The sequence below is a fragment of the Caretta caretta genome, chromosome 7 (assembly GCF_965140235.1).
Source record: "Caretta caretta isolate rCarCar2 chromosome 7, rCarCar1.hap1, whole genome shotgun sequence".
Classification (NCBI taxonomy): Eukaryota; Metazoa; Chordata; order Testudines; family Cheloniidae; genus Caretta; species Caretta caretta.
The window spans coordinates 24,334,592-24,361,177 of record NC_134212.1 but is presented as its reverse complement, the minus strand read 5'-3'; the positions used below and the strand labels follow the sequence as shown (position 1 = coordinate 24,361,177).

Here is a 26,586-nt window from a genome sequence, read left to right as displayed (position 1 = left end):
AGCACCATTCGTAGTCCGCTGGCCCTGCATGACTCCGTGACTGGCCAGCTGGGACAGAGTGTGAATTCCCGGAGGGCCATCCTTGCTCTCCCGTGGAAAGCTGTGTTTCAGTCCCCCTGCTGCTGGGGAGCCTCACAAGGAGCGGAGGGGAGAGGGAAGCGGCAGGCAGGTGGGAAGTGGGGCGTACGTGCGCACAGAACTTGGGGGACCTGTCTGTAAGTTGGGAGGAAGCTGGAAGAGTCCCAGCATGTGCTGCTTTGCATAGGATGCTGCCACACCAACCTGGGGCTGGCCCTGATCCCCAAGCTGGGGCTGTGTCAGCCAGCGCAGTGCTAAGAAGCTGACATTTAGGTGCCTATCTCTCTTGCTGTCTGGCTGGTCCCTCTCCCCTTCCCACTGTGTCCTTTCCCGTCTTACCAGGGCCCTCACTCTTCCCCTCGGGCCCTTCCTCTGGCCACCCTGCTGCTCCCCCTCCCATGATTCATCTGTCTCACCGCCTTCCCTGCCCCTCTCCGCCAGGAGTTCCATTACCGTCCCAAAGGGAGTGACACCTGTCTGCCCTGCGACTGCTACCCCATTGGCTCCTCCTCGCGCTCATGTGACCAGGAAATGGGCCAGTGCCTCTGCAGGCCCGGAGTGATAGGTCGACAGTGCAACAGCTGTGACAGCCCTTTTGCAGAGGTGACGCCAAGTGGCTGTGAGGGTGAGTTTGGAGAGACATGTGTGTTCTGCATGGGACAGCAACCTGCGGCCAGAGCAGCATGGCCTGACTCTGAGCTCAGGCACTAGAAGCTCAGGGACGGTGCCAGCCAAAACTCCCCGGACAGTCTCCTGGGGCACTGCCCTTGATCCCCTCCTGCGGGACACTCTCCTGGGACAGAACCCCTCCCCTCTGCTCCCGCTTAACTCCGGCTCCTTCATTTCCATTTGCAGTGCTCTATGACGGCTGCCCTAAAACCCTGAGAGCTGGTGTCTGGTGGCCTCAGACCAAGTTTGGGCTCCCAGCTGCAGTGCCTTGTCCCAAAGGCTCCTTGGGTAAGTGATCCTCATGAGAAGGCTGCAGAGAGGGACATGTGGCTGGACCCCTAGAGGGAACATCCTGCCACGTCGATCAGCCTCAGAAAGATGGAACCCCCCTCAGCCCACAACAAGGTTCTAAACCCCCGATGGCCAGCTCCTGCTGCTAGCGCTGTCCCGGGCAGTCAGGAGGAGCTGCTGTGATTGTCAGGTTTGGAGCCGTGGAGGCCTGTGTCTCAGGGCTTTGAGGTGCGGAGAATTGTTGTCTGAGGGGAAATGGACTGGAAAACAGAGAGCAGGAGGAGCTGTGAGAGCAGAGGAGATCTTCACAGACCCTAGTCCAGACAGAGAGGTGGGGCTGCAATCTCACAATGAGATCCAAGCTCCCCGACCAGAGCTTCTCTGGAGGTCTTCTCAACACAGCCAGGAGTGCAGGGGCACTTCTGTGAGCAGCCTAGATGTAGGCCCAGAAACATCACTCATACAAAAAACCCAGGAACATCCCTTCCCTCCAGCCCCACCTATCATGGCATCCACTGCTGACTGAGCAGATGCTGCTGGCACTGCACCCTGGGACGCAGAGGAAGGTTCTGCACCCACAATGCCCTGCTGCTCACTCCTCCTCCTCGAATTCAACCCTAGTGCAGAGAGCCAGAGTCCCAGTCAGTTGTAACTGCCACTGTGGGGCGGAGGAAGAGAGCAGCAGCCCAGGCCATTGAGATGACATTCAGCACCTTGAAGCAAAGATGAGTCAGTGCAGAATGGGGATCTGATGTGGCCCTGTCAGCCACACTCCAGCCCAGCTCCCGAGCGGGCTTCAAAGGCAGCCCCAGCTAGAGCGCGTTGTAGCGATTCAGCCGTGGCTGACTTTGGAGAGTGCCACATCAGAAAGGAAGGACAGCGACCTCCAGGCCAGTGGGACATGGGAATCACTGGCTTCTGGGAATCCAGGGCAGTTCAGCCCTTCCCCTCCTCCAGACATTTCCCCAGGGACGTGTGTTCTTCTCCCACTCCGGGTTTCAGCTCCTAACCATGTCGCTTCTCTTCCCCGTTTTCACTCCCTCCTGATCAGGTTTGCGGGGTGCAGGTAAGGACCCAGTGTTGTCCCGTTTCCCTCACTATGTGTTGCAAGGTCTGCTCTGCGTGGCTTTCCATTCCCCTCTCACTGCCTGAGACACCCGCAGACCCCATGCTTCCAGGGCTGCTGACTGTGTTACTAACGCTGCACCTCGCATTGGCTTCCTTATACCCATGTCCGCCCTCGATTGCCTTTCCTATCCCCGAGCAAACTAACTTGCAGAGATTCGACTGCAGCCAGACACTGCTCCCCCCTCTCTCCCACCCCTTTATGTCTTGCTGCCTTTACAGTGTATCGTTTGCTCTGGGTGGCCCAATAGGCTGCGGTGCGGGGATCTCGCAGTGCTCCTGTCCCTGTGAGATGTGTGCCAGTTTGCAGTCAGCCTCAGACGTGGGCTACTGAGGAGCTCACTTGTTTAGGCTTTGAGGGGGAAGGGCTAGTAACTGTAGGAAGAGGACAGTAAGTGCTGTCTGCTCTGCTAGCACCTGCTGCTGGTTGGTTCGCAGGGTGCTATGGGCATCAAAGGCTAATGGGCACTTCCCTTCAGACCAGAGGAAAGGAGCTGCCATCTATTGGGGAAGGCAGATGAAGGGCCATTAGAGAGTCCATGGAAAGAAGTGGCAGTAGGAGGACATTTGCCCTGATCAAGGTGGGGGCCATGTGTGGCCGAGGCAGAGGATCTTTTGGGGTACACAAAGAGCAGAAACAAAGGCACAGCTGTCAAAGAGGAGCTCTCTGTGCCTAGCAGGCTGGCTTATGGGCCTGGGGCCAGAGCAACTGGAAATCACTGCAACCCATGACCTAGCTTCTTCATGGCCCATGTTCTCAAAGTAGAGTGGCCCCAACCCTACCTCTAGGGTTGCCAGTTGTCTGGTTTTTGACCGGAATGCCTGGCTGAAAAGGGACACTGGCCGCTCCAGTTGGCACCGCTGACGGGGCCGTTAAAAGTCTGGTTGGTGGTGCAGCGGGACGAAGGCAGGCTCCCTACTGGCCCTAGCTCCGCGCAGGCCCAGGAAGCGGCTGCCAGGTCCTTGTGGCCCCTTCGCGCATGGGTGACCAGGGAGGCTCCACGCGCTGCCCCTGCCCCAAGTGCCAGCTCTGTAGCTCCCATTGCCTGAGAACCGCAACCAATGGGAGCTGTGGGGCGACGCCTGTGGGCACGAGGGCAGCGCACGGAGCCTCCCTGGCCACCCATGCACCCAGAGGCTGCAGGGACCAGGCGGCCGCTGCAGGGACCAGGCGGCCACTTTCTGGGAGCCATGGTAAGCGCCGCCAGGACCCTGAACACTCTCCCGCACCCCAACCCCCTGCCCCAGTCCGGAGTCCCCTCCCACACCCAAACTCTCTGCCGGAGTCCGCACCTTGCATCCCCCACAACACCATGCCCCAGCCTTGAGCCCCCTCCTGCCCCAGGCTGGAGCCCACACCCACCCCAGCTGGAGCCCTCACCCCCACACACACACCCCAACCTTCTGCCCCAGCCCGGATCCCCCTCCTTCACCCCAAACCCCTCATCCCCAGCTCCACCCCAGAGCCCACACTTCCAGCCAGATTCCTCACTTTCCCATACCCCAACCCCCTGCCCCAGCCCGGTGAAAGTGAGAGAGGGTGGGGGAGAGCAAGTGACGGAGGGAGGGGGGATGGAGCAAGCAGAGGAGTGGCCTCAGAGAAGGGGCACGGCAGGGGCAGAGACTTGGGGAAGAGCCGGGGCAGGGGTGTTCGGTTTGGTGCCATTAGAAAGTTGGCAACCCTACCTATCTCACATGCCATGCCGTCAGTTCACCCTTCTGGGTGGGAAGGGCCATTCTCTAGTTAGCCCATCGTAGAGGGAGCCATGATAAAGGAGCCCAATGACCAAGAATGTTCTGCAGGATCCTATCCAAAATATGGCAACTCAGCGAGGCCACTGGGATTGTTACGGGGATTGAGGCTCATTCTTCTGCTGAAGGGAGGGCAAGAAGAGAGAACAGGGAGAATGGGTCCCCCTTTGCTGGTTGCTTCCACCACTGAGCCTCTTCTGTCTCTGGCCTGGTTGGCTGGGTTGATAATATGGAGGAGGAGGAGAAGCCTGTAGGGGAAGATAGCAGTGATGATGATGATGAAGGGGCTGGAAGGCTGAACATGGGAGCTCCATTGGGCCAGGAACTCCTGACCTCTCATCCTGGCTTCCCCACCAACCCGTCTGACCTTGGGCAAGTTGCTTCCCCTCTCTGAGCCTCAGTTTCCCCATCAGTAAAACTGAGATAGTGCCATTGACCCTGCTGAGGGTGGGAGGCGCATTAGTCACTGTGTGTCTAGCCCCCTAAGTGCTGAGTTGTTATTCTGCTGGCGCTGCCCCTGTTCGAGACATTGACGTGGGCAGTGCTGGTGCCACTCATGGCAATTGTGCATGGTGAGCTTCATATGACAGCTAGGTCAATGGGATGTGATACTCACTGGCATTAATGATGCACTTGCTGCTGCTGATGATCATTGTGCTGCTTTTGGGATGGATAACGTGGACCCTGCTGGGGGGCTGTTAATGAGGATATTGATTGTGTGGGTGGTTTTTAAACAGAACTGGTTGATAGCACATATATTATTATTTATATTCTAGGAGCGCCGAGGCTTCAGCCAGGATCAGGGCCCTACTGTGCTAGGCACTGTCCAGACACAGAGTGAGAGATGGTGGCTGCCCAAAGAGCTTATCATTTAAGGACTTTCTACACAGAGAAAGCTACCAGCATAACTACACTGGCATAATTGTACAGCTTTAGCTATACAGGTGTAACTCCCTGTGTGGACACTCATTCCAGAATGTGTGTGGCCACCCGGGGAGATATACTGGTCTAACTAAACCCATATAATTACACCAGTGTAGTTATGCCAGTAAACTTCCTCGTGTCTCAAAGTTCTAAGCAGACAAAGGCTGTGAGAGAGAGATGCAACGTCCCAGCAGGGATTTCAGTGAATGCAAGCACCAGGCCAGGTGGACTGGGATTTGTCAGTCATGTCTTTCGTCAGCTGTGGGAGTCCGGTGAGCACTGGGGGAGGTACATACTTGTCTGTCAATATGCAAAGGTGCATAGAATGGAGCCCCAATAACCTCGTGAATTACATTGCTTGTTATTTGCTATTCATTATTCCCCTCTCTAAAAGTCTCATCCCGTCAGCTACACCGTGAAACACGGGTAACCAATCACATGCCACAAATAGGAAATAACTGAAGGGAGCGGCTTCTAAACAACCCAAAGTCTGATCATGATTTTTCCCAGTTATTGGGTGAATTGTTATGGAAACTGGAACTGTTCACAGAGAGACTTGCCAGTGACAACTCCCGGATGAATGCGAGTTGAATTCAGAATGGGTAGTTCAGCTGGTCCCCTTAGCAATCCAGGGCTTTGATGTTACTTCCCGGTGCTGTTCTGAGTGATACTGACAGCATGGTGGGTTAGCTTTGGGGATGGCACTGTCCTAACCAGCTGGGAAACTGTGTCCTGCATCTCTGAGTTTTGAATCGGCAACGCCTCTTCTTTCAGGTGCAGCAATTCGCCACTGCGATGGAGAGAGGGGTTGGCTGGAACCCGATCTCTTCAACTGCACATCGCCTGCCTTCAAGGAGCTCTCGACACTGGTAACTGCCCTCTTTATTCCTTCCCCAGGCTGCAGCTCACTGGGAGGGGGTAGCTCTTGGAAGCTACATTTTCAAAAGAGCTCAGTTCCCATTTAGGCCCCTAAATAAGGGCTGGACTTTCCATAGTGCTCAGCAGCTACCCTGGTGAGACTCGTGGCTGGGCTTTCCACAGTGCTCAGCACCCACCATGCACCCAACATCAGAGCTCTTTTGAAAATCCGGTCCCAATTATGGGTGCTGAGCTCTTGAAAATCCAGCCCTAGAGGGGACCAGAACATGACCCTGTTTCCATCAGGAGCCCCTCTCAATACTTGGATCCTCCAGACCTGCCCTTCCTTGAAATAGGGATTTAATTTTAGCCTAATTTGTCAGACTATCACAAGCACAAACTGCCCCTGATGGATAAGTGCATTAATCCCAGCCCAGTATTCGAAGAGAAAGCATCAATAATCCCAAGAGGGCCACAGGATCAGATGATTCAGCATCCTCCGTTTCGACAGCAATAAATGGTCATGCAGCCGCTCTCTCACCACCCTCAGCGTGTTCATTTTTAAGCCACATCTACACAACTACTTACATCCCTCGGGGTGTAAAAAAGCCACCCCTGAGCCACATAAATTACACTGACAGAAGTGCCGACGTGGACAGTGCTACGTCGGTGGGAGAGCTTCCCCTGCCAGCAGACCTACCATCACTCGCTCGTTGGAGGTGAATTAATGATGTCAACAGGAGAGTTCTCTCCCATCTGCATAGGGCGACTACAAGGGAGAGCTTCCAGCAGCAAAGCTGCATCAATACAACTGCACTGCTGTAAGCTGTCTAGTGTAGACATCGCCTTAGTTATTGTCTGATCAGTAAGATTAAATGATAAATCTTTAGGTTCCTCTAACAATTGAGTTTCCAGGCATTGGGACAAGTCATTACTGCTGGATTGCTAATTTCAACTCTTAGCCTGTCTTTGAAATTCCTTTGCCCTGCTGGGGAGCTTCCTCTGAAGTTACTTTTTTGTTTTAATTCACAGTTCTGTCACACAAATGGATAACAACATATCAGTAGCTGCTGTTTGCCTGGGGTTCAATAATACCGAGCTCCGCTGCTCAAAGTCTAAGCAGCCTGTAGATGTAGCAGGGAAGAGTTAAAGGGATGCTCTCAACTGTCAGTATCAAAATTCTCTCTGAATATTGTTTAGTCCACCTCAGTTATGACTAACACTGAAGATTCTTGTAATTAAATGAGATGGGAGAGAAAACATTGTATTAGCTGCTCTTTTCCCGCAGTTTGTTTGTTTTGTACACCGCGCTTTCCCTAGTATAGTCAGTTTCACCCGGTGGTTTGTGTGGATTTTCACACAACAGCAGAAAAGAAAAGAGTGTCTATTTTAAAACAGGAAAATGTGATGGTAACACTACAACAAATGTCGTCTGGGCACCTGTGCAGATGTGGAACCTGAAACCACTTTGAAAATGTCTTTTTGAAGTTGACTAGATTTCAGGCTGAAGGGGGGTCTCTATAACTATCAGACCTGCTTGCATGGAGTTAAATGACACACACCTATCCTCAGGGGTTTCTTCTCCCCCAGGGGAGCAGATTCCTGAGGCACAGTTTGCTGCCCACTCGAGCGACTGTTTGGTCCCAGCACCTGCCGTTGGCCTTGTGACTGTAGAGATAATCCTTCCATTGACAGGCTTGCAGAGATGGCCAGCACAGTCCAAGGGCAATCTGATCCCCAAACCCAGCCGCTGGGTCTGTACTGCATCAGCATTTCTCCCTGTTACCCCTGGCTTAAAGCTGGGGAGAGAGGGACCAGATTTTAGCTCCACATTGCACCGTTTCATCCCGTCTCCATTCTCTCTGTTGGCAGCTGGAGGGCCTGGAGAGGAACGAGACGGAGCTGAACACCATTGAGGCGAAGAAGTTGGCGCACCGGCTGCGCGCAGTGACGGACCAGATGGAGCGCTACTTCGGCAACGACGTTCACATCACCTACCGCCTGCTGTCCCGCCTGATGGAGTTTGAGAGCAGGCAGCATGGCTTCGGCCTGACCGCCACCCAGGACGCCCACTTCAACGAGGTGAGCGCCCTTCTGGTTGGGAGGAGCCCTCCTCCTTACCCTTCCCTGCTGAGCAAGGCAGAGCTCATCGGCGCTGCCCCTTGGTCAGCCACAGCACAGCTTCTCTGGGACTTAAGGATGCTGCCTTCTCAGCCTCATCAGCCCCCCAGCCTGGGACTGTGGCTCTGAGCCCTGCGGAGCAGGGACCCTTACCTCCAGGTAGGATGGCTGCAGCCTTTGTCCCGGCTTGTGAGCCATTATGGGTGGTGCCTGCCCCATCTCATTGCTCCGTCCCTTTGTTACTCTGAGTAGCTAAAGGGTGTGAAGCCCATGGCGGGCAGGGGAGAGCCAAGGGGGTGCGACCGAGCAAGGGCCAGTGTGAATTGAGTGAGGAAACCCTTCCCATTCCTGCAAAGGGTGAGAGCCTGGGATCGTCTCCCAGTGGTGCGACGCTCAGCTCCGAGCACACCCCATCCCCCTTCTTTCCTGGCTCGCCTGCAGCAGGCAGGGGAGGTGACGGAGAGAGGAGGCGTAGAAGATTTCAAAGAAAGGTCTTTTCCCTTTAAGCCTGCTGAAGACTCTCCCTCTGTCTGCAGAACCTGCTGAGGGCAGGCAGCTCGGTGCTGGCCCTGGAGAACCAGGAGCACTGGGACGTGCTGCTGCAGAGCGACCATGGCAGCATGGGGCTGATGGAGCAGCTGAGAGAGTACACGGGCACGCTCGCCAGCAACATGAAACTCACCTACCTGAACCCCCTTGGCGTGGTGACCCCCAACATCAGTGAGTAGGCAGCAGGCTGGAAGCATTGCCAGGAGGGCAGTGGTGCAAGGCACGTACTCTGACACCACACTTCAAAGAGTTAAAACGGGCACAAATGCCAATCTGAGGCCACGCTCCAGCTGTGATTGTCAGCTGAGGAGGGTGCAGCTGGTCAGCTGTTGAATGGGAGGCCCCCAGGAAAGCCTGAAGTGCTGCAGAAAGTGGTGGTCTTTCCTCTGAGTCAGCAGAGACTTGGGGTGCTGTGCTGCTGGAGGAGATCTAAAGCTAAACTCACGGCCCCCACCCCTTTGGGTCATGAAAGCTCCCGTTGCTCTTTGTGAGAGTCGCGGTGTTACCCCCTCTATCCTGGCCAAATCGCAGTGGTAGCAATTCCATTCCAGTTTATTCCCCCAGCAGTGTCAGCTAAAGAAGTTATTCCTTGCTGCCCTGAACACTCCCCGAAGGGAGCTGCAAGCCAGTAGCTGGGTTTGGGATGGTGATTCTACCATGGTAAAGCTGCTGCCTATGTGTTATTCCCAGTCTTCCATAAATCCTTTAGGAAAGGATCCACTGACCACAACCTTCTACAACTCCTCCTAAGTAAATACCCCCGCGGAAGGGGCCAGCATACCCTTGGCTACCTGCTGTTAGCTTGCTGAGGGTTTGCCATGGGGTTCTGATGACTAGAAGGCTGACTGGTTCCACTCTCCCCAAACTCACATGTGGATTTGGGATGTGCATCCATAGGTGGTTGTCTCACATGGAGCTGGGTCTCTCACGTGGTCCCATTAGGGACCGTATGTACGGGAGGGCACATGGGCCTTTTATAGTCCCCACGTCCAGGCCCAGCAAACTCAGTGAGTGCGTCGCTCCTGAAAGCGAGCACAGATAGAGCTAGCGAGCGCAGACGGGAGCTGGACATCCTTCTCGCTCCCCACAGCACTGCTCCCTGCCTCCGCTTTGCAAGTACAGACATGACCGGGGATCCACAAGTGACTGGTCTGAGCCCATCACACTGCACTTGTGACCTCAGCCGCATTTGAATTGCTTACTCCAAAGATAGACGCAAACGTGTTCATCCTGGCACGCTGAGCCCATCCCATTGCAACGCTGTCCAGCCAGAGTAACGACCCTGGCTCCCTGAGCTCTCCCAGGCACCTGATTCCTCTGTCTCTTCCCCACACAGTGCTCAGCATTGACCGCATGGAGAACCACACCCACGTCCGGCAACGCTATCCCCGCTACCACAGCAGCCTTTTCCGGGGGCAGGCCATGTGGGACCCACACACCCACGTGGTGCTCCCGCTCTCAGTGCTTACACCCCCCAAAGTGGAAGGTAAGTGAACGGCCTCCCTGAGCCCCAGGGAATGGCCCTGGTGTACTGGCTGCCTCCCCAGCAGGCTCTGTTGGGCCTCTCTTCATGCCCTGCACTGTATTCAGTACCGTCTGCCCAAGGGACAAGCACTGCATGCAGGGTGGCTGGTGGGGGGACATGCAACTGCCAGATCCCCAGCCTGGGCTGTCTCCAGGGTCTGTCAGAGACCACCTGTATGTCTTACCCCAAAGGCTGCTGGCACCTCTTCCTGGACTAGAGGAGAGAGCTCCTCACTTCCTGAGCTGGGAGGGAGCATCCCATTGGTGCTCTGTCCTCCGGGCCCACAGAAGCTGGGAGCCTGCTGCGCCCTTGCAGGGAGTGTCTAGAATTGCTTCCTGGCGAGCTCTGGGAATAGCACCGAGTGCTGGCCTTGGGAGGCCGCCATGATGCAGGGACCCTGCAGATGGTATCCATGTCTTAGATGCCTCCCACAATGGGAGAACTGCTATGGCCCTGGACTTCTCTGGACTCCTCGCTGCAGCCCTGGCAAAGATGGATGGGGCTTTGTACAACTTCCTTCCCAAGAGACACCGTTGCGTCCCTTATGTAGTGCCCAGCCCTGGTACGTGGCTCATGAGCCATGGCCACGGAGATGGCCAGTGGCACCAGGCATTTCCTTCCCCTTGGCCCTACACTCTGCCTCAGACCGTTGTTACAGGTGCCTTTTCTGACCCAAGCTCTGCCCACAGCAGCCGCCATGCCCATGAGCAGGGAAGTGAATGACACAGTGGAGAGCTCTTCCCCAAAGCTGACCCTCCCGGAGCCCGAGCCTGCCGTCACCATCATCATCCTCATTATCTACCGCACCTTGGGGGGGCTGCTGCCAGCCCGCTATCAGGTGGATCGCCGCAGTCTCAGGTACTTTTTCACCCTGCCAGGACATGCACTCTCTATAGAGAAGGCAGCAAGCAACTGGGTACTGCCAGTTATGCAGGTCTGGGGTGCGGGACTTTTCAGGGTTCCAGCCTGGCTCATCTAACTGTGCGCAGTGGCCTGTTTGGAGGCTGGTGTCTGCAACAGTGAAACCACTAGCACAACTGGTCCTGCTTGGCCCCCCCCGTGTTGGCAGCCTTCTAAAAGAGGACAAGGACTGGATGGGCCACAGAGGATGAACTGCCCTCTCCCCACGGCCTAAGGCAGGGCTGAGGCTGAGTGGGCAGCATGCAGCATGCAGCCTGTCCTGTAGCAGCGGATGGGTTTCAGGCTGTCAGTCCAGCCCTTGTCAGCCCCCTGGCATTCTCTGAAATGCCAGGCAGGTCTGGGCGGCTGATGGGCTCAGTGACGAGGCCCTTGTCGTCTCTTGCAGACTGCCCAAGAACCCCGTCATGAACTCCCCCATAGTGAGCGTGTCCGTGTTCAGCAACCACACCTTCGTCCAGGGCACTTTGGACACGCCCCTGGTGCTGGAGTTCCGCCTGCTGGAGACGGCCAACCGGAGCAAGCCCCTCTGTGTCCAGTGGAATCATTCCAGCCAGTAAGTGCCCAGCCTGTCTGCGTCATGCTCCAGGCCAAGATTCTCACGAGCCCCGGGGTCATTCACTGCTGCAGCTTTCGAGAGGTTTAGTAAAAGAAACTGGAGAAGTTAACTAGTTCCCTGACTCTCCTGAACCATCCTTGTTTCTGTGTGCTGGGGCAGAGCTCTGTCACATAGCCCCCTTGCTAGGACAGAAGTGGGGGATCACCAGGGTGGTGGAACTGGCCCACCAAGGTGCTGCCTTCTGGCACATTGCACTGTCCCAACTGCTGAGGGCAGAGGTCACCAACTTCAGGCAGCACTGAGTAGATGCTTCAACATCCAAACATGGAAACATCCTGTTACATCCTGCCACCTTAGGAAGAGTAGAGAACCTGTCCAGGCAGCCAAAGAACCTCTGAGCAGCCTGATGCTCTGCAGGCTGCTCCTCACCTATGTACCCCCGGACCCCCCAGGGCCTGACAGGAGATGTGATTTTGAAGACCTGTTCCTTTGAGATTTCTCTGTGTTCTCTTGCGGCTGCAGGACTGACCCTTCCGGCTTCTGGACAGCAAGGGACTGTGATCTCGTGTTCAGAAACACCACGCATGTGCGCTGCCAGTGTTCCCAGTTTGGCACCTTTGGAGTGCTGATGGATAGCTCCCACCGGGAGGTAACCCTACCTCTGCAGAGGCGGGAGGGAGGGGAGGAAGGAGCGGGAAGGCTGGGGGTGGGTGGCGGGTGAAAACCAGAACAAGAGCATGTATTTCCATGAGGTTGTGCTGGCCACACCATGGACAAGGAGCAGAATGGAGCAGGCCCTAATGCGGTGGGGAGCACGATCTAAACGCTGGATAGATCTAATCTATCCAGAACATTCAGGGTAGAACTCTGGGTTACACAGGTGCAGACAGTGCCCACTGCAGAAATGTAGCAGAAAATCCCAGGCTGCTTCTCCCATCCAATTCCCAGCCGGAGGGAGAGACCGTTGAAGCCAACACACGCTCATGCTTTCTTGCCTGACTCTGTCTTTTGTCTTTGGCTTCCATCTGCAGCAGCTGGAGGGTGACCTGGAGACCCTGGCCATTGTCACCTATTCCTTGGTGTCTCTTTCTCTTGTGGCCTTGCTGCTGACCTTCTCCTTCCTGACATGTCTGAAAGGCCTCAAGTCCAACACCAGGGGCATCCACTCCAACATATCTGTCACCCTCTTTTTCTCCGAGCTGCTCTTCCTCTTGGGCATCAACCGCACTGAAAATCAGGTAAGGGGAGGAGGAAACAGTCCTGAGTGCAGCTGGGTGGGATGGCGTCGTCAGACCGGGGAGACCTAGAGGGTAGGAAGGAGGCCCAGGAGAACAGAACTGTTGGGTGAATGCAGCAGGAGTGTAAATGCTTTGCTAGTTCAGTCTCCAGTGTTTCATATTTTGACCTAGTTTGAATGGTGCCCCTGGGAGTCTTGCCTAAATCAACCTGAGCGCTGGAATCATCCTGCAGGATGCACCCTCCTGGGTTCATTGGGACGCATGGGGGAAGAGTGGGAGATTCCCCCAGGGAGGAATCTTCCCCCTAAATCCTCTTTTCGATGTAATCCAATCTTTTCTTTCTAGTGTTTCATACCACGCTCCTCACCATGGAATCCCAGCCCCTTTTAGGGCCCTGGCACCAGCCATAGCATTGGGTCGTGGTGCCAACTCTCAGGCACAGGGCAGTAGGTTGCAACTTAGGACAGGCTGTTGCTAATCAAGAGAGGCCCATATCTGACGGGATGATGAGCTCTCTCTCCTGGAGGCTGTAGTGCAGGTGACTACAGGAGATTCTCCTGCAGCACCAACGGAGGAGCTCCTGGATCTGAGCTAGGTCTTTGGTTCAAGCCCCAGAAGTGACAGAGTGTTCCCCACATCCCTGAAGAACAGAAGGCATCACTCAAACCACCTACCCAGTGGATATTGACATGCGTGTCGGAGAGGGACACGAGCAGGGTTATGAGGCTGCTTGGTTTGGATGTGGGCTCTTTGGGGTGGGTTGTTCCAGGGTTTGTTACTGACTGTGGATCTAGCCCCTTTCTAGGAGGTTGGGAATCAGCAGCTTAGGTCAGGGGCATGCAACAGAGATACAGGAGTCCCACAAGCCAGCTTCCTGCTGGGTGTAGAGCAGAATGGGGATGTCAGAAATGCTCTGGGGGTGACTCTGTTGCAGTAAGGGAGATTGCCAGGCAAGGGAGGGCCTTTCCACTTCCCCAGCTGGATGGGCTGTCCACTCTTTGAGTGGTGATTTGCTCCTTTCAGTTCCTCTGCACTGTGATTGCCATCCTGCTGCACTACTTCTTCCTCTCCACCTTCGCCTGGCTCTTCGTGCAGGGCCTCCACATCTACCGCATGCAGACCGAAGCCCGCAACATCAACTTCGGAGCCATGAGGTTCTATTATGCCATTGGCTGGGGGGTGCCTGCCATCATCACCGGTGGGTACCACACGCTGGGCAAAGATGCTTGGGAAGACAGGTTCCCTCTCTGAGGGATGGGGGGAGGAAATGGATAAAGCTTGCTATAGCATGGAAACTCCTTGGCCTTGGGCGATGCCAAAGGCATTGGCCTCAGAAACCCCATTTGGTCAAAGAGGCATGGGCCTCAGGCATGGGCATGGGCCTAAGAACTTGTCTCCTTTCTGATTCCGTGGGCATTGGCCAGCCTGAGTGTCTGGTGGGGGAACGTGAGTGGAGGGGATGTATGTGCATGTCTGTGGGCATCCATATTTGCCACTGTGTGTGTGTTTGTGCTGTATGGGTCTAGCCAGGAGCAACACTGCAGACAGATTCTAGACCATGGAGATACAGTCAGTGAGCTACAATATGTACAGGAGTTATCTGGGTCAAGGCAGCGATGAAGACACTATGCATTTATACCACTCCTAGTGTTTGACGTGGTAGGTGCCACAGCAGAGGGTGTGCTGTAGTTTTCTGGTGTGAAATGTCCGTGGGGTTTAGAAGCTGGGGTCTCACTCCTTCAGAAGAACCTACAAGGCTTTTCACCCTTTCTGGCCTGATGGCCATGAAGCTCCTGCCCTTCTAGGATTCACAGCATGAGATGCAAATGTTCTTTGGCTAATCATCTTGATCCATTTCCCAAGGTTCATCACCACTGGGGTCATGTGTTCCTGGCAGTAAATGCCCTGTTGTGGGGCTCTGCTGAGGTGGACATCTTGAGACAGTGAGGCATAGGACACAGACCTCACAAAGCAGGAGAGTCAGCTTAGCCATTGCTAGATATTTCTATTGCTATGGCAACTTGGCCAGAGGCACTGGCAGGAACCAAGGGGAAGGAGGAGCACTAGACGGGGAGTAAGGAGACATGGGTTCTGTCCCTGGTTCTGTCCCAGCTCTCTGTGGCCTTGGGCAAGTCATTTCTCCTCTGTACTGCAGTCTTCCCCATCTGTAAATGAGAACAACGATACTGATCTCCAAGGAGCGTTCTGAGGCTGCATTGACCAATGTTTGGTCTCTGCTTTGAGATCCTCTGGTGGAAGAGGCCATAGTGGAAGTGCAAAATGATCCCAATGTCTCCTAGGTGGCTGTGTCATGGAATTGACCTTTCCCTTTTCTCCCCCCCAGGACTGGCCGTTGGCTTGGACCCAGAGGGCTATGGGAACCCAGATTTCTGCTGGATTTCTATCCACGATAAGCTGGTCTGGAGCTTTGCAGGCCCCATTACTGTCGTCATTGTGGTAAACTCCTCCCGTGTTTATACCGTGTCCCGGCCCACCCCACATGTCCTCCCCTTCTTTGCACTCCATGTGTCTGCTGCCTTGCCTTCTGCTTACCTTCCCCTGGTTTCTACTGCCTCTTCCTCTTCTCATTGCTGTCCCTCCTCTATTTATATTTCCTCTATCCCTGGAGCTTTGCTCCTTTCTCCTGTGCTCTCTTCCTCCCACGGGGCTTCCTTTCTTGTCATACGTCCCCAAGCCCAGGCAGCAGTATGTAGCCCAGAGAAGTGGGGCTTGTGTAGAGCAGGCAGAGGAGGAGGTGGATGAGTCCAGGTCTGCACAGAGTTCAGCTTCCCAGGTACAGGACCTTGTGGAGGCACATGATCGAGACACCAGGACTGGAGAGAGTGAAAGCCTCAGTGTAGGAGCAGCAGAGCAGCATCTAACCACTCTCTGTGCTTTCAGATGAACGGGGTGATGTTCCTGCTGGTGGCCAAGATGTCATGTTCCCCAGGCCAGAAGGAGACCAAGAAGAAATCAGTTCTGTGAGTATTGATTGGCCAGGATCTCAGTGGAGGGTCTGCTGCTCTGATCCCTCGCACAAATATCTGAACTTCCTTCCCTTCCCCACAAGCCATCCCCTGCTTCATCACTGTCAAAATCTGCCTGGCCTCCCTGTTACCCGGATTCAGCCTAGAAGTCGCCTGCCATTACTGCTTCTGTTGCCAATATCAGTCGCTTCTCTAACATCCGTCCTTTTCTCTTATCCCCGCTCCCACAGCCCCTTCCTGACAGGCCCCCACATCTCACGTTATTCCTCTCCAGTCTGTCTATCTGCCCTCTGCTGAAAGGTGATTCCTCTCCCACTGCTCTGTCCATGTAAGTCCCCTGCTCAAACCCTATCACTGGCTCCCCATCACCTGCCATTTCCGCTTTCTGTCCCTGTATCCAGGGCTCCGATCCAGCCTCCATCTCAGTGCTTGTCTCTTGTTCTCCCCCTCTTGCTGCCTACACTCTTCCCAGCCCTCCTAAATGCCCCTTCTGCATCCTCTCCATGCATGCCTTCACTGCTTTCTTCCAAGCCACCCCTTAAGCCTCCCCTGAGCCCAAATGGTCACCCTGGGGTCTGAACTGTCCTGTCTGTCTCATCCAGAAGAGAAGCTCCTTGGGGCCAGGGCCGTGTCTTCCTACGTGCTTTGTCAGTGCTCAGCTAGTAGTGATCTGTCCAGACTGGGTGTGGGCCCACAAGGTGGAGACGTACTGCAGGGAGTGTATTGTCCCGCTGTGGTGCTGGCATGTGGTGTGGGGAGCTGGTGGCTCAGGACAGGAGTGTACTTCCCCTCTGCCTCTGTCTCTGAGTGATAGACTGTAGATTAACAAGAGATTCTAACCTCTGCGTCCCTGTCTCTGTCTGTGTGTGTGTATCTGTCTGCCTCTCTCTCTCTCTCTCTCCAGCATGACGCTGCGAAGCTCCTTTGTTCTGCTTCTAGTTATTAGCACTACCTGGCTCTTTGGCCTCTTGGCTGTCAACAACAGTGTCCTGGCTTTCCACTACCTCCACACTGTCCTCTGCAGTCTCCAGGTAACTCTCCATCCAGCCTGCCCCGGAGGCCAAGCAGCAGCTCTGCCCCTCCCCTCAGGGGAGCATCTCTCACTGGTGCCTTTGGACAAGGAACAGTGATGGGAAAATTTAAACAGTGGAAAGGCAGGTTAAAGGGAAACCAAACAGACAAGAGGAAAGATGGAAAGCAGTAAGCTGGAGTCTGATGGCACCCACTCTGCAGAGTTCACCTGAGCTTCCTCCAGCTTTTCTATGCTACCGTCCCCAGCCCGGCCCTGCAGCCTTCCTGGAGCTCCCCTGTGCTCAGCTCCATGGCCCAGCCCAGCCCAGCCCAGCCCTGGAGCTCCCCTGCTCTCCAGCTCCCCTGTGCTCAACTCCATGGCCCAGACCAGCCCTGGAACCTTCCTGGAGCTCCCCTGTGCTCTGCTCCATTGCCCAGCCTGGCCCTGGAGCTCCCCTGCTCTCCAGCTCCCCTGTGCTCTGCTCTATGGCCCAGCCCGGCCCTGGAGCCTTCCTGGACCTCCCCTGCTCTCCAGCTCCTCTGTGCTCTGCTCCATGGCCCAGATCAGCCCTGGAACCTTCCTGGAGCTCCCCTGCTCCTCTGTGCTCTGCTCCATTGCCCAGCCTGGCCCTGGAGCTCCCCTGCTCTCCAGCTCCCCTGTGCTCGGCTCTATGGCCCAGTCTGGCCCTGGAGCCTTCCTGGAGCTCCCCTGCTCTCCAGCTCCCCTGTGCTGTGCTCCATGGCCCAAACCAGCCCTGGAACCTTCCTGGAGCTCCCCTGCTCTCCAGCTCTCCTGTGCTCTGCTCCATTGCCCAGCCTGGCCCTGGAGCTCCCCTGCTCTCCAGCTCCCTTGTGCTCTGCTCCATGGCCCAGACCAGCCCTGGAACCTTCCTGGAGCTCCCCTGTGCTCTGCTCCATTGCCCATCCTGGCCCTGGAGCTCCCCTGCTCTCCAGCTCCCCTGTGCTCTGCTCTATGGCCCAGCCCGGCCCTGGAGCCTTCCTGGACCTCCCCTGCTCTCCAGCTCCTCTGTGCTCTGCTCCATGGCCCAGATCAGCCCTGGAACCTTCCTGGAGCTCCCCTGCTCCTCTGTGCTCTGCTCCATTGCCCAGCCTGGCCCTGGAGCTCCCCTGCTCTCCAGCTCCCCTGTGCTCGGCTCTATGGCCCAGTCTGGCCCTGGAGCCTTCCTGGAGCTCCCCTGCTCTCCAGCTCCCCTGTGCTCGGCTCTATGGCCCAGTCTGGCCCTGGAGCTCCCCTGCTCTCCAGCTCCCCTGTGCTGTGCTCCATGGCCCAGACCAGCCCTGGAACCTTCCTGGAGCTCCCCTGCTCTCCAGCTCTCCTGTGCTCTGCTCCATTGCCCAGCCTGGCCCTGGAGCTCCCCTGCTCTCCAGCTCCCTTGTGCTCTGCTCCATGGCCCAGACCAGCCCTGGAACCTTTCTGGAGTTCCCCTGCTCTCCAGCTCCCCTGTGCTCGGCTCTATGGCCCAGCCCGGCCCTGGAGCCTCCCTGGAGCTCCCCTGCTCTCCAGCTCCTCCCCAGCTCAGACCTGCCTTGCAGTATTACAGCAGCTCCCATGTTTTATTCTTTCCACTTCAAGCACTGCTGTACACTGAGCTTTTACTCAGCAAGAAGGTTTATTTTAGGAAAGCAACACAAAACAGATTCTTCCAAACATCTCAAATCCCCACCTGCTGATGGGCTCTGTCACTCACATGCGTGTGCACTCGCACACACTGACTACACCTGCTGATAGACTCTGCCATTCACACACATGTGCATGCACGCACGCAAACACTGACATACCTGCTGATGGGCTTGCTTTCTGTCATGTGCACGCACACCCAATGGCTGGTCATGCCTCTCTGGTATGCATGTCACAGAGACAAGCTGAGGTTGGTGCACACTTCAAACACACTGCAGACATTAACCCCTCAGCGCCTCGAGCTTCCCCCGGCCAGTCACCCTGTGGGTTTGGCCCTCAAGAGCCATCCCCCTTCATTAGGAGCATTACACAGACAGAGGGGTTCCCTTAGAGCAGCTGCCCTCCAGCAGTGACTGTGCCCCTCTGTTCTGTCATCACTCTCCTTCTCTGCTCACTAATCTACAGGACATTCTGGCTTCCTTTAGCTAAAGCCCTGTGCTGCCCTGGAGCTCCTGATTTCAGGGACCCTCCTGCTGCTCCGCTCACTCATGAACTGACTGCCCCCTCTAGTGGTCATTGTCCATGTTCGCCTTCTCATTCTATAGCCTAGCTCAGCTGTTTTCAACCTTTTTTTATTTGTGGACCCCTACAAAATTTCGAATGAAGGTGAGGACCCCTTTGGAAATCTCAGAACCCCCAGGGGTCTGCAGACCACAGGTTGAAAACCACTGTTCTATGGTAACCTTTCTATGTTCTATGGTAACCTTTTGTGGACCCCTTAGACATAGGCTAAAACCACTGCTGTAAAGGAGCAGAGACCTGCTGCACCAAGAAGAGACTTCAGTTGTAAGCCCAAATGAGTTGGTCCTTATGATTTAACGATGCCCCTTCTGAGCCAGCCCTGCTCTGGGACATAATGGGACAATAATGACCATCTTCAGAGGAGTTTTCATAAAATGGATCAGCAAAGAGTTGGGCCTATATTTGAAGTGGATGCACAAGGGCTGCTGGGAACTGCATGCAGGGGAAAGCTAACAGCCACCAGCACCCACTGTTTGAGCTACCATCCCAAGCTTTCTCTGTATAGCCAATTATCCCCCATCACCTCCAAAGCCAAGGCCTGCTAAGGCTCCTTGCTGTCACTGTGGCCCCCTGCTAGCAGCAGTGGGCCTGGAACCTCTGCTGTGTGCCCTCAGACTGCTCCCTAGTCACTGCGCACACAGCACAGAATCAGAGCTGCCTAGCCAAGTCCAGTTTCAGTTTTCCTCTTCCACTTACCCCATCACCCTTGGCAGCCACTCTCCTCTCTCCTCTTCAATGCCACTGGGCCCAGGAGCTTGCAGCAAGCAGGCCCTCCTTGTAAGACTCTGGTGGCCCAGAAAGCAGCTAGGTCAACCTTGTGAGACCAAGCTCCTAGCACTGAGTCATTGTGCTGGCTGGAGCGTATTCATGTTAGTAACTGTTTAGCCCACAGCTCTGTCAGTCGCTAGCAATTCTACCCCAGAGCAGACACGCTGGTTCCTGAGGGAAGAAACTGGTTCAACCACTGCTGGGCCTCATGCAGCAGGTGGGATAGCATGGCAGGCACCTGTTCCCCTCCACCAGAGACCTACAGTGAATTTGGCCAGCAGGAAGCACTCTCCAAGGGGGAGCCGCTTGTCCCTTCCTCTGTTACAGGCTAATGAGTCATGAGTCCGGTCAGCACAGAAATGCCTCCACTCTGTGGCCCTGTTGCCCTATCAGGGGTCTAGATGCAGCACTCTGCACTATGCTGGAGGCCTGGGTGCGGTGTAGACGTGACTGACTGAAACACAAATAGCTGGATGCAGTGTCAGGCAGTGCGATTGAGGAGAGCTGACTGACTCTGTTAGCACACTCTTGAATGGCCAAACTCAGCCTTCAGCACTGCCCCATTGCCAGGAAGAGTGGAAGTGCGGGCTCCCGGCTGTGCTGAGTGTTTCCCTTCCTTCCTCACTCAGGCTCACAGCCTCTCTTCCCCTCCCTCACAGGGCCTGGCCGTGTTGGTTCTGTTCTGTGTCCTGAATGAAGAGGTCCAGGAGGCCTGGAAACTGGTCTGCCTTGGCAAGAAGAGTCAGGGCGAGGAGGCAGCTAGATCTGTGCAGGTGGGTGTAGAAGGGCACTGCCCCAGCAAGCGAGCCCAAAGGCAAGGGCCTTCTCCGCACCTGAGCCTGCACTCTGCCTGAGAGGGAATCCCTCCCTGGGCCCACCCTCCCCACCAAGCATGCAGGTTAACTAGTCCTTTCTATCCTAAGAACATAAGAATGGCCATACTGGGTCAGACCAAAGGTCCATCCAGCCCAGTATCCTGTCTACCAACAGTGGCCAATGCCAGGTGCCCCAGAGGGAGTGAACTTAACAGGTAATGATCAAGTGATCTCTCTCCTGCCATCCATCTCCACCCTCTGACAAACAAAGGTCTAGGGACACCTTTCCTTACCCATCATGGCTAACAGCCATCAATGGACTTTACCTCCATGAATTTATCCAGTTCTCTTTTAAACCCTATTATAGTCCTAGCCTTCACAACCTCCTCAGGCAAGGAGTTCCACTGGTTGACTGTGCGCTGTGTGAAGAAGAACTTCCTTTTATTTGTTTTAAACCTGCAGCCCATTAATTTTATTTGGTGGCCCCTAGTTCTTATATTATGGGAACAAATAAATAAACTTTTCCTTATTCACTTTCTCCACACCACTCATGATTTTATATACCTCTATCATATCCCCCCTTCGTCTCCTCTTTTCCAAGCTGAAAAGTCCTAGCCTCTTTAATCTCTCCTCATATGGGACCCGTTCCAAACCCCTAATCATTTTAGTTGCCCTTTTCTGAACCTTTTCTTATGCCAATATATCTTTTTTGAGTTGAGGGGACCACATCTGTATGCAGCATTCAAGATGTGGGCGTACCATGGATTTATATAAGGGCAATAAGATATTCTCCATCTTAGTCTCTATCTCTTTTTTAATGATTCCTAACATCCTGTTTGCTTTTTTGACTGCCACTGCACACTGCGTGGACATCTTCAGAGAACTATCCACAATGACTCCAAGATCTTTCTCCTGATTAGTTGTAGCTAAATTAGCCCCCATCATATTGCATGTATAGTTGGGGTTAATTTTTCCAATGTGCATTACTTTACATTTATCCACATTAAATTTCATTTGCCATTTTGTTGCCCAGTCACTTAGTTTTGTGAGATCTTTTTGAAGTTCTTCACAGTCTGCTTTGGTCTTAACTATCTTGAGCAGTTTAGTATCGTCTGCAGACTTTGCCACCTCACTGTTTACCCCTTTCTCCAGATCATTTATGAATAAGTTGAATAGGATTGGTCCTAGGACTGACCCTTGCGGAACACCACTAGTTACCCCTCTCCATTCTGAAAATTTATCATTTATTCCTACCCTTTGTTCCCTGTCTTTTAACCAGTTCTCAATCCATTAAAGGATCTTCCCTATCCCATGACAACTTAATTTACATAGGAGCCTTTGGTGAGGGACCTTGTCAAAGGCTTTCTGGAAATCTATGTACATTACATCTACTGGATCCCCTTGTCCACATGTTTGTTGACCCCTTCAAAGAACTCTAATAGATTAGTAAGACATGATTTCCCTTTACAGAAACCATGTTGACTTTTGCCCAACAATTTATGATGTTCTCTGTGTCTGACAATTTTATTCTTTACTATTGTTTCAGCTAATTTGCCCAGTACTGACGTTAGACTTACCGGTCTGTAATTGCCTGCTCCAGGAGGTCAGTGGGAAAGACCTCAGCCAGACAGCCACCCCATAGCCAGGTCCTAGCCCCTCAGTCCATGTCTGAATTCATGTACTGTCATGTCCCTGGGAGCCCTGTGCCTCCCGAAGAGGCTGGTGGGACCCTCACCAATGAAGGAAGAGAACCCCTTCACGGTGCCTGAGACTGGAGACTCCTGAATGGACACAGGCCACCTCCACCCTTTGCAGTGTTGGGCAGGGAGAGAATCTTGAAACCCAGCTGCTGCAGTCTTCCTAACAAATTCTCCATGTGTCTCTTCCTTGCCAGGGCCCCAATGCCTATAATAACACGGCCCTGTTTGAGGAGAGCGGCCTCATTCGCATCACCCTGGGGGCCTCCACCATCTCCTCAGTCAGCAGCGTGCGCTCAGCCCGCACCCATTCCAGCCAGAGGGGCTACCTCAGGTAGGAAGCAGCCAGAGGAAGAGGCATCTGGCTGGCCACTGGCTCACAGCCACAGCTGAGAAACTACAGACATGGAGGGGGATGGGAGTGGGACCCACCATGGAATGGAGAGAGCATTGCCTTCTTCTGGAAATGCAGGTGTCACCTCCTGGCCCTTCTGGACCATTGCTACCGATGCCTCCTCTGCTATGATCTTCAATCCTGACACTCCCCACACAGCTCTGCTGACTTACATCACTCCTGACCCACTACAGACCCTAGTTACTCCAGTCCTGAGCTCTCCACAGCTCTGCCAGTGCGCCCCACTCCTGCCCTGCAGCATTCCTTGCTGTTCCAGTCCCTCACACCCGCTCCCCCCTGCAGGGCTGTTGACCTCTCTGCCAGGCACAGATATGAGTATGGGAGATGAGAGGAGAGCACTCCTTTACCCCAGGACAGGGACAGGTGCTGCCAGGTGAGGACTTGGGGTCTGAGCGTTTTTGCCATGTGTGTTTCAGAGAGAATGTGATGGCGCGTCAGGGCTCAGCCTTGGATCACAGCCTGCTTGGTCACACCGGCCCCACGGACCTCGATGTGGCCATGTTTCACCGTGATGCAGGGGGAGGTAAGGCTGAGACCTAGCCGGCTCACCCCTGGGACCTGCCTGTGCATGTGAGAAGGCTCCCTGCTGCCCAGAAGCTGCCCTAGCAAGTGGCATTTCCCACATTAGTGAGCAGCCTTTGCACACTGAGCACCTGCCACTCCCAGCAGCCTCACTCCAACTCCTGAGTACGCTCAGCCTGTGGGGAGGAGGGAGTGTCCAGGGTCACTGAACAGAGCCCCCCTTGGGCCAATTATTTTCCCAGGGTGAAAACAACAGCACAGGCCTCCCAGGATGCTGGGGCCCTGGCTTCAGCTAGGCAATGTCCAAACACAGGGTCTGTGTTTTGTGCCAGTGGAGTGCTAGATTGGGGGGATATAACCCCTGGACACTAGCAGGCAAAACCCCAAAACCAAGCTTCCTTCCTTCCCTGCCCTGCTCAAAAGCCATCCGATTGTCCCCATCCCCACTGCTTCCATCCTGCATGTGCCCCGGCAGACCAAGACTCTGACTCAGACAGTGACCTTTCCCTGGATGAGGAGCGCAGCCTTTCCATCCCGTCGTCGGAGAGCGAGGAGAACGTGCGCCTCCGGGGCCGATTCCAGCGCCAGTTCAAACGGGCAGCGCACAGCGAGCGGCTCCTCACCAACCCCTCCAGCACCACTCCCAAAGGCAAGGACTACGCAAGAGCCCTGCCACGGGCTAGGGGCCCACCTGGGTCTAAGCAGCTTGGGAGGGAGGGAGCATGGGGGGACCAAGCTGAAGGTCTCCCACAGAGCGTGTTTCCAATGTAGCTGCTGTCTGATGCGATGCAAGGTCTCCCAAAGGCAAAGGTCCAAGGTCCTGGGAGCAGTCCCCATTGGCAGGGAGGGGTTAGTACCACATGGAGATGCGGTGACTCCAGCAGAGGCAGGGAAATTGCTTCATCCCTCCCATCTGCTGGTTCTGCTCCTGCAAGCCCCACAGCACGTTACTGGTGGTTAAGCAGCCCTTGGGACTGTATCCCAGTGAGTATCGTAGCAGGCCCTGCTCTGTTTACAACTCGGGATAACTCTGGTGCCCCCCCTCCCCTGTTATGTTGCACTGTTCTTCTCCAGATGTGGATGGCAATGACCTGATGTCCTATTGGCCAGCGCTGGGCGAATGTGAGGTTCACCCCTGCTCTCTGCAGAAATGGGGGTCTGAGCGGAAGCTGGGCTTTGACATCAACAAGGATGCTGCCAACAACAACCAGCCAGACCTGGCCCTGACCAGTGGGGATGAGAACTCCCTCACCCAGACCCAGCGCCAGAGAAAAGGTAACTAGACTCAGAGCAGTCAGCCTAGTGCTCCCTTGGTGGGCACATATCCAGCTGCCAGCCAGCACAGTGTCCCACTGGCTGCACCCCCAGAGTCTCCCCATGGCCCCTACCTGGCACACCCAGCATCTGCCTGGCAGTGCTGGGCTCAGCAGACTCATGGTGTTGAGCAGAGCAGTCAGTGAATCCTTTGCCTGACGCTGGAGAGCCACGTCGCTCCCCTGAGCACTCGGATGTCATGGGGGACAGCATCCAGGTGACTGTTGCTGACAGGTTGGCAGGCCGCATTAGAACTGTCCTGTCCTTGTCCCGGACATTCCCCACAGGGAACAGCAGGCTCCTGCGGCTCTCAGCGGAGGTAACACAGGAGCTATTATGGAGACGCTTGGTTCTTCTCTTCTAAATCTTTTATTCAGCTACAAGCTCTAGCCCCGGTGGCTGGGACAGTTCCCAAAGCAAACAGGGAATGTAACAGTGGGCTTGGCAGTCAATCGACAGCTGAAGAATAGCTGCCCTTTGGGCCAAGGCCATAAGTAACTGCACTGAGAAACAACAGGCTGCAGGCAGGAGAGTGCAGACCAGTGCTGAGCTGGCCATCCACCCGTAGTCAGAAAGAGGGGAGAGAGCCTGAGAGGCTCAGAGAGAGCGAAGGTGTAAGGAATGGAGACAAGGGGGAAATTTCCCTTGGCTGGACTGGAGCTATAACTTCCCCTACGTGTTGCCAAGGGACAGAATGGGAGGCAGTCTTGGTAATGTCTCCTCTGCTGTTTTAAGCCAAGAGTGCCGCACTCTTAGAGGCAAGCCACTCACAGGAGTGGCTTCTCCTCATGTCTAGTAGACTGGGACATGCGTCCATTGTGGAGGTGAGGTGGTGCTGGGCCACATGGTGGTGTGATCTTGAAAGCTTTGCAACATGCAAACACAGGTGGCAGTTTCCTCCATCCTGGGGTGATCTCGGGGAGGAGCAGGGCCGCCCAGGCTGCCAAGCCGAGTTCTTTGTCCTTGCTTTCTTGCAGATAGTGAGGAGGGTTGTTTGTGCTGTCACAGAGATTCTCTTCACTTTCTGCTTTGTTTCTGTACAGGGATTTTGAAGAATCGCCTCCAGTACCCTCCAGCTCTGCAAGGCTTACCATCCGTTGGCAGAATGACCAATGAGCTTTCATGGTACAAAACATCCACCCTGGGTCACAGGGCTGTTCCTGCTGCCTCTTATGGCAGAATCTACTCTGGTGCAGGCAGCCTCTCTCAGCCAGCTAGCCGGTACTCTTCCCGGGAGCAACTCGACCTGCTGATGAGAAGGCAGATGTCCAGAGAACAGCTGAGCAGGAACGACGCTGGGGAATACTTGGAAGCTGTACGCAGCAGGCATGGGTCCAGGGAGGAACTAGACACCGTTCTCAACAGGCCTGGATCAAGGGAGCAATTGGACACTATCCCTAGTAGGCATGGGTCTAGAGAACATCTGGAAAATATACCCAGCAGGCATGGGTCTAGAGAAGACTTAGATACATTAGCTTCCAGGCCTGATCAGAAAGATCATGGGAATACACTACCCAGGAAGCGGGGTTCTAGAGACCATCTAGATACTTTACCCAGTCAATTTGGCTCAAGAGAACTACTAGACTGTGGGCCAGTAAGAGAGGTCTCTAGAGAGTGGCTCAACACTTTGCCTAACAGGCAAGTATCTAGAGATCGAGTGGACACTTTACTAAGTCGAGACATTTCTCGAGAACAATTAGATCTGCTTTCAGGAAGACAGCCTTCAAGGGACCAGCTAGCGTTAGCTAGACAAACTTCAAGAGAGCAGTTGGACTTTTTATCCAGAAGATCTAATTCCAGAGAGCACCTGGATACCGTGCCTAGTAGGCATCCATCACGGGAAAATCTGGAGTTTTTTTCTAGAAGACAGCTGTCCAGAGAAAATCTAGAACCACTTTCTAGAAGGCTTCCTTCTAGAGAAAATCTAGAACCTCTGTCTAGGAGACAGCCTTCTAGGGAAAATCTGGAAGCAATCCCTAGCCGACATCCTTCCACTGAGCAATTAGATATCCTTTCTTCCATCCTTGCTTCTTTTAATTCTTCTGTCCTGTCCTCTGTGCAATCCTCCAGTACTCCCTCTGGCCCACAGACCACAGCAACTCCTTCTGCTGTGCAGACTTCCTCAACGCCTTCTGTGCTGTGCCCGTCACCACCTCTCTCTGCTACATCCCACAGTATCTCTGAGCTGTCGCCAGATTCAGAGTAAGTATTTCCACTTCTCCAAGGCAG

General features: G+C 54.6%; 1 protein-coding gene across 5 annotated transcripts in view; it reads left to right on the top strand.

Annotated features, from left to right (window-relative positions):
- Positions 1-26,586, top strand: part of CELSR3 (cadherin EGF LAG seven-pass G-type receptor 3) — a 71,026-nt gene that overhangs the window by 39,771 nt on the left and 4,669 nt on the right. The window contains exons 15-35 of one of the 5 annotated variants that reach the window (XM_048857505.2): positions 520-703; positions 934-1,035; positions 2,090-2,104; positions 5,614-5,708; positions 7,570-7,779; positions 8,355-8,538; positions 9,704-9,853; positions 10,585-10,750; positions 11,199-11,366; positions 11,892-12,018; positions 12,401-12,607; positions 13,631-13,805; positions 14,952-15,064; positions 15,509-15,588; positions 16,499-16,625; positions 20,254-20,367; positions 22,304-22,440; positions 22,938-23,044; positions 23,519-23,692; positions 24,118-24,318; positions 25,401-26,559. In XM_048857505.2, the coding sequence (XP_048713462.2) occupies positions 520-703; positions 934-1,035; positions 2,090-2,104; positions 5,614-5,708; positions 7,570-7,779; positions 8,355-8,538; positions 9,704-9,853; positions 10,585-10,750; positions 11,199-11,366; positions 11,892-12,018; positions 12,401-12,607; positions 13,631-13,805; positions 14,952-15,064; positions 15,509-15,588; positions 16,499-16,625; positions 20,254-20,367; positions 22,304-22,440; positions 22,938-23,044; positions 23,519-23,692; positions 24,118-24,318; positions 25,401-26,559 (3,995 nt within the window). Of the gene's footprint in view, positions 1-519; positions 704-933; positions 1,036-2,089; positions 2,105-5,613; positions 5,709-7,569; positions 7,780-8,354; positions 8,539-9,703; positions 9,854-10,581; positions 10,751-11,198; positions 11,367-11,891; positions 12,019-12,400; positions 12,608-13,630; positions 13,806-14,951; positions 15,065-15,508; positions 15,589-16,498; positions 16,626-20,253; positions 20,368-22,303; positions 22,441-22,937; positions 23,045-23,518; positions 23,693-24,117; positions 24,319-25,400; positions 26,560-26,586 lie in introns of those variants that run through there. The other 4 variants (XM_048857503.2, XM_048857507.2, XM_048857506.2 and 1 more) reach the window with 4 other exon arrangements.